This window comes from Kryptolebias marmoratus, linkage group LG1, assembly GCF_001649575.2.
Source record: "Kryptolebias marmoratus isolate JLee-2015 linkage group LG1, ASM164957v2, whole genome shotgun sequence".
NCBI classification, from domain to species: Eukaryota; Metazoa; Chordata; class Actinopteri; order Cyprinodontiformes; family Rivulidae; genus Kryptolebias; species Kryptolebias marmoratus.
The window spans coordinates 27518765-27525917 of NC_051430.1; the positions used below are offsets into that span (position 1 = coordinate 27518765).

A 7153-nucleotide genomic window follows, 5' to 3' on the forward strand; every position below is an offset into this window, starting at 1 on the left:
CCAGTTTATAATGTAGTAATTAACAAGTACGCGACAAAAAAATGGTTGACCAGAATTACTTTATATCTGAAATTTCAGATATATTATTTGAATTATTATTTGTATGTGTCAGGAACTATATAAAATACTCCAGTCAGCATATTATGAACACAATTCCTGATATTTACTTTTGTGTGTATGTGTGTGATATGCTTTTGTATTAATTAAAACTGATTTGGTAGTTTGGTTCAGTTTTGGTAGATTGTTGGTGTAGATTTTCATTCATCCAAGAAATGGCAGTCCTAGAACTTGATTAGAAATTACACTTCTATTAAACTTCTAGGATCAATCCTTGTTTATTTATTTATTAAATTCTGTTTCTTTGTTTTGCTACAGTTTTAAAATGAGTGTTTTGCTTAGTATACCTGTAAAAAATGTATCTGTCATATATGTTATTTGGGTAAATCAATATTTAGGTGTTTATAAAAACAGAATTAAGATTTGTGTTGCCTTGTATAAATAAAAAACTAACACTTAGAAGGACGTTTCTGGCACGTAACTTATTACATGCCTAAAATACAATAATCTGTTTTAAAAAGCAGTCATTTGTTCTGTTAAATTCTGTACTAAAATAAAAGGTGTAGTTCCCTGGGAGCGTGAAGGCAGCACCGCATCCTTCACTGTGCTCGCTGACTGAACAACCAATCAGATTGCAGCCCCTGTCACAGTCCCCGCCCTTGGCCCGGCCCCCTGCGCCATAAAGAGGCGGGGCTAAAGCAATGAGGTAATGGGGGTAAACAGTAAAAATGGCGACGTCTGTAGCCAAAGAGGAGCAACCGAGTCTAAACGGGATTACCTGCGAGCCCCAAACAAAAAAACTGACAGACCTGCCGACCGAGCTGCTTGAACACATTCTGTGCTTCCCTGTCCTCAAACATGTCGACATTTGTAACGTTTCCTGCTGCTGCAAACGGCTACACGACGTTTGCCATGGAAGGGGAAAGGTCTGGGAACATCAGTACAAACTCAGGTGCTCCAGATTTTTGTGGCATTTCATGCGGACGTCTTGTTTCTGGCGCATGTTTTTTGGTGATGTCTGCAAAGAGCAATCTTGTTGCTGTTGTCGCTTGTCTCTGTTTGGGGCCATGAAGCCCTCAGTTTCTAATTGGGCTCGTTTACTCTCAGCAAACTGTCAGCCGTTTATTTTTCTGCTGATGCACCAAATTTATCCTTACGCCTGCTGTTTGTGAAGCCTCTCCTCTGCAGACAGCTAAGGAGGCTGGGAAACAAAGCTTTTCAGATTGTCATTAGTGATATTTAACCAATGTTATCGCAGCTTTAAAAATATTTTATTTGACCTTGAATCTTTCTTGTAGCTCATGAACTGCAATCTGATTGGCTTTTTGACTCCTTTTCTTTTTGTAGGAGGAAACAACACCTCTGTTGCGTGCATGATAAGCTGTGTGCTGCTTGAAAATGATTCTCAGGATGCCCATGCATGTTTCTGAAATACCAAATCTGCTGTCTTCATCAACAGATGGCCAAGGCTGCAGAGGTTTTACCGTCAGAATGAGAGCTGTGACTGGCTTAGAGAGTACAAAACGCGCCACAGAGTTGGCATACAGATACGAAGGACTGTGGAGTCGATCTCAAAACGATTCTTCACAGAAGTTGTAAGTAATCTGTTTTAGGTTGTTGTTCTCTGTTGCATCAGTCACTGATATTGGTTGTGAGAGCTGGTTGAGTGTCGGTGGTTTGTGTTTCGGTGCATGCTTGTGGAAGAAACTGTGAGTTTTCTATGCCAACTAACCCAGAGATCTGTAACTCAGCCTTGCGTTGGCCAGGTGCTGGGAGACAGCTTTGCAGAGATCGAGTCACTTGGGATGCCGGAGCACTTCTGCGAAGATGAGCTCCTCTTCATACTCAACTCCGACAAGAGGTGAAAGCAATTATGCCTTATTATGAGAGCCCTCGTTGTATTAAACTCTGTCTACTGAATCATTAAAGTCTCTGTCTTGTTCTTCACCCACCACTTTAGGAAAAGTTTGACTCTGAAATACTATGCAAAGAAAATCCTTTACTTCCTGAGGCAGCAGAACATCCTGAGGAGTCTGAAGAGCTTCCTGGAGCAGCCTGCAGAGCAACAATCAGCTCTAGAAGGTGATGCATCAGTTCTGGACATTCAATAAACTGAAAAGTTTCAAAGTTTTTCCTAAATTTCAAACTAGATAATCTCAACTGTTTTGTGAAACACCACAGATGAGTTACTGTATCTGCAAAAAGCATCTTCTTCACACTTCAAAACTTATTTTCTGAGTAAATCAGACAGTGATGCTAAAATAAAATGGTAATCATGTGGTTTGTAGATGCCAGATTATTCAAATGTTTTATTTTTTCAACATTAAGTCAAACTGAGCTTCAGGCTCAGTTTTCAGAAGCAGACATTTAAAAGATTCTGTTAAAGATTATTTGCAGAATTTCTCTTAAAATGGCCGTATCTTGCTTGTGTTTGCCTCTGTAGGTGCTGTGCTGGTGGATCAGTACTGTAACCCGCTGGCTGATGTCACGCTGGACAGCATTTCAGTGCAAATAGATGAAATTGCAGAAAAAGTGAAAAAGATGCTGAGAATCAAAAACCCGTCTCATCCCAGCCTGCGCATCGCTAACGGTGGGTTTCCTGGGATAATATTGGAATAGAAAAGTCATCTTTTTGGAACTAGTTTGTGTTTTGTGTTTACGGTTTTTCATGCAGAGAATAACTTGCATAACTTTACATTTTATGCATAATGTACTGAGTTTTAACTTGCAGCAACTTTTGAAGCAGCAGTGAATTGTTGGGGGGGAGGAAGAGCTTCACAAGTTTTTTTCTTTTTTATTAAAAGTATACCTCTGATGCCATTTTATTCTCTGGTCTCCTGTAGGCGACTGTGTCATCGAGGACTTTGAGCTCCAGAGGCAGGTGCTGGGTGCCCTGAACTCTGTTTTGTATGAGCAGCTTCAGTACAAAGGCAATGAGTGTGATTACTACAACCCACTCAATTCTTACATCCATCAGGTGGGTCCGCTAAAACAAAAACAAAAAAAATGTCTCTTTGAGTCAGCAGCTCTTGAATAAAATCCTGAAAAAAAAACAAAAAACAGTATATTTATAAACATTTTCACCTAACTTCTTGTTCTTTTAGGTGCTACTTCGGCATACAGGGATTCCCATCAGCCTCTCTGTTCTTTACATGACCCTGGCTCGAAAGCTGGGCATCCAGCTGGAGCCTGTCAACTTCCCAAATCACTTCCTGCTGCGCTGGTGCCAAAAACCAAGAGGGTGTGTATGACAGCAAGAATTCAGTCTATTCGTTGATATCCGCTGTTTGTTTTTGTTTTTTAAACTCCGTCCATTTTTACTGTCCCCTTAATGTATGTAATTGTTCTTATTTATATTTACAATCAAGCAACAATCTTAAACTATACTTCTGAGAGATCTTTGTCATTTTATGTACAGAATGACTGTTTTTATTGCTGCTCATCTCTTCCACTCTTATTCCAAAGGATTTCTTTGTCATTCTGGTTTTATTACACGATAGTTCTATAAGATTCTTGGTTGTTGATTATTGGGACATGAGTCAACGAGTTAATTTCTTTAAAAAATGTTGACATTTGCAACATCTGTTTTTTCCTAATTTTGATTCAAACTAAGCCAAAACTCGAAAAAGCTAATAAAGATTTGGGAGCTTTTTTAAAAACAGAATCTGAGAGTTCAGGAGCCCAAACCTTAACCTGTAATTCCTTAAGAAAGTAAGTTTCTGCTTATGCTTGAATAATAAATGTTTTGTCTTTTTCTTTTAAATTTTTGTAAATAAGTGTGACTTTTCACAGTATAGAAGTGGGTTATTTGTTACTGATTCTTAGACTTTATTTTATACTGTTGAAAAGGCAGAGATTTTCTTATGAGTTTTAAAAAAACTCCCAAACACACACCTGCTGAAACACAGACATGTGCTCAGTTTTCCATAATTATCCTAAGTCAAATTATTACAGTGGGTTAAAATGCAGCTGGCTACAGGTCAGACAGTTTGCAATGCATAATTACACACATTTTATTTTACATTTTTTAATTACATACCTGCAGGAGTGAGGACATCTATGACTTTGTCTACATCGATGCCTTTGGTAAAGGCAAGCAGCTGAAGGCGAAGGAGTGCGAGTACCTCATCGGCCACCAGGTGACGGCAGATTACTACAGCGCCATCAGCACCACAGAGGTGCTGCTCAGGATGGTGGGAAACCTGCTCAACATCGGCAAAAGAGGGTGAGAGAGCCCGAACATGAGGACCGATGGATAAGTCCAAATTTCTGGCCTGTTGATATGACGGGAAATATGTGTTTGGGGTTTCTTGTCGGTCGTGAGAGCCTGAGTTCAGTTTTAATAAAATATTAGAATGTGGTTGATGTCTGCTAGAATGAAGTGAATAAATTAATGCAGTCTCCCATTTAAATTACATTCTGTGGACTGTTTTCATCCAGGGAGGGCAATGAGAAATCCTACCAGCTGCTGAGAGACTCTCTGGATCTCTACCTCACCATCAACCCTGACAACGTGCAGTATTTGCTGCTGCAGGCACGCCTCTACTTCCACCTGGGAATCTGGCCAGAAAAGGTCAGGAGACACAATCTGTTTAGAAGAAATCTGCTTTTGGATGAGACACATTGAGTTTAATTTAATATGTTTATGTCCTGTCAGTGTAGAATGATGTTGTGCAGCTCTTGCTCGATAGTTTTTCCAAATGTTTAGAATAACTTCACTCTGAGTTTTCAGTTAATTTATTTTTGATTCCAGGTGTTAGACATCCTGCAGCACATTCAGGCATTAGACCCCTCCCAACATGGGGCTGTGGGTTACCTGGTGCAGCACACTCTGGAGCACATCCAGCACAAGAAACATCCGGTAACACCTGAGGTGAAGAGGCGCAGCGCTCCAGAACACCTGGAAGTCCAGTATTCAGTCGGCCTCATCATGAAACACAAGCGGTAGGTCGCACTGAGGGGCGACGCAGAGAAAATAGTTCCTCCGAACTCTTCCTGTATTCAGCTCTGCACGTTACGTCTCTTCCAGGTCGGGTTATAACTGCGTGATCTACGGTTGGGACCCTAAATGCACCATGAGCCAGGAGTGGATCACCACCATGAGGGTCCACCAGCTGTCCAACGGAGCCAACCAACCGTTCTACAACGTGCTTGTGCAGGACGGGACGTGCCGTTACGCAGCACAGGGTACGTCTCATTTCAGCAGATGGTGACTGGGAGAAGAAACGTCCTTATGATGAACCAATTTAAGCTGTTTAATTTAAAAAAAACTGTCTCAGATTTTGGTGAAGCATCAAGGCTAATTGAGGCTTAAAGACCTAAAATTTTAAGAACAACTTCTCAGATAATTCTAATGGGATATAAGCTTTGGCTTGTTTTTTCCAATATCATTTAACAATATAATAAACAAGCAGAAGTTCTGTGCTGTACAAAGAGTTTTTAGCTTCTGCTCATTTTTAACTCTTGTTCCTTGTTGGGTTTTTTTATGAACAGCAGAATCAACACAGTAATATTTGAGTTATCAACTGTGTGTCTGTTAGTGTTGGTCTTTTTATTTCTTTTTTTAATTTTATTTTACTGGAAAAAATGATATTAAATTGACTTGATGAACTTAATGAATATGTTGTTGTTAAAAATAATGCAGGAAAGGACTTTAGTTTGTGCTGATTTAGTTTCTGGTCTTAATAACTGAGTCAGATTCTTTAGCTTCTTGGTGTCGGACTAAAATAAGGCAAACATTATGGAAATGCAAAGAAGTTTTAATGTAGATATATTTATATAAAAGTTTATCCTTTTATTGAACAAGTGAGACTGATTGTTCTTATTGCTCTGAGAGGAACAGAACCTGACAAACTTATCTAACGTGGTGCTGTATTTAACTTTTTATTGTTGCTTTTTCTTCCTTGCTAACCAAAGTTAAACATTCTCCCAGTTCTAACTCGCGCTGTCTGCCTCTGCGGGACTTTCTTTGTTTAAACTTATCTTGGTTCTTTGCAACACCTCAACATTTCTACAAACCATGATTAGGTTTGTTAGAAGGCAGCTGGACTACACTGAATCCACACTAACTTATGTCACAATGTTTTCATAATTTGTCCTCAGAGAACCTGGAGCCCCACTTGGCGCCGCTGGAGATCGGGCACCCGGAGGTGGGGCGCTACTTCTCCGAGTTCTCTGAAAGCCACTACGTTGCCAACGAAGAACTGCAGACACGGTACCCAGAGGACATGGGGGAAACCCTGGGCACGGTGCGGGAGCTCTATGACAGAACCACTCCGGGTTCTGGGAGCCAAGACGAAGCTCCTGCTGGAGGCCAAAGCAGCCACCGAGCCATGTCAGTGTAGCAAGAAGTCCTGCCAAACCCGGTTCACCGAAACCAGATCACCTGTTCTCTACTCACAACCAACTTAGCTGTCTCTTTGTTGCACATTCAGACCAGGACAAGTATAACAGGTTTTTATTATTATTAATATTTTTTGTTTGACAGAAGAAAAGCTTGTTGCTGTTTTTGCTTTGACACACAGATCCGAATAACACAACAAAGCTGTTGTAAAAAGAAAAAAACAAAAGTTCTGAACATTGAATCATACCGTAGATGCTAATTTTTTTAAAAAATCCTGTTACAGAGCTTGGTTTGAGGGAAGAAAAAAAAAAACAACCTGTGTAACACAAAATACAAGGACAGACTTGAACAGTGGGCGAGTGAGCAGGTGCTGTAAAAATCCCCTCCTGCTTAAAGTCCAGGAATGCTTCTGCACCCATGTTTCCCTGCATCCAGAACCAGTCTGCAAAACGCACCACAGACCCAGTGCCACACACAACCATATGAAGAAACGACTTTCCACTCTTCGTCTTTTAACACAGTCTCATGCATTTACGAAAGTCTAACTTTCACATTCCTAGATCCCTTCCTTTTCTGTACATTTACAAATCAAATCCAGTATTCCGTGGCTCATCGGGTCTTTAACGGAGAGCAGGAACCCAAATGAGGAAACAATAAATCCTTTCAAATTTTAAATACTTCCTCTCTGTCTTTTTTAACTCTAACACAGTGTGTCTTGTTGCACTGAGAGCAGCCAGGTAGTAAACAGCATGA

The 7153-nt window shown here is 40.3% G+C and overlaps 1 protein-coding gene across 2 annotated transcripts; it reads left to right on the forward strand.

Moving 5' to 3' along the window:
* Positions 1-749: 749 nt before the first annotated feature.
* fbxo21 (F-box protein 21) lies at positions 750-6779 on the forward strand. 2 transcript variants are annotated; one of them, XM_017434728.3, is made up of 12 exons: positions 750-1009; positions 1517-1652; positions 1809-1918; positions 2018-2139; positions 2501-2647; positions 2901-3034; positions 3162-3298; positions 4103-4282; positions 4498-4630; positions 4811-5001; positions 5087-5244; positions 6160-6779. In XM_017434728.3, exons 1-12 carry the CDS (start codon positions 786-788, stop codon positions 6399-6401), a joined length of 1914 nt encoding a protein of 637 aa, XP_017290217.1. In that variant the 5' UTR covers positions 750-785; the 3' UTR covers positions 6402-6779. The 2 variants fall into 2 exon arrangements, with proteins under 2 accessions (XP_017290217.1, XP_017290218.1); XM_017434729.3 differs by having other exon boundaries at positions 1824-1918.
* Positions 6780-7153: the final 374 nt, after the last annotated feature.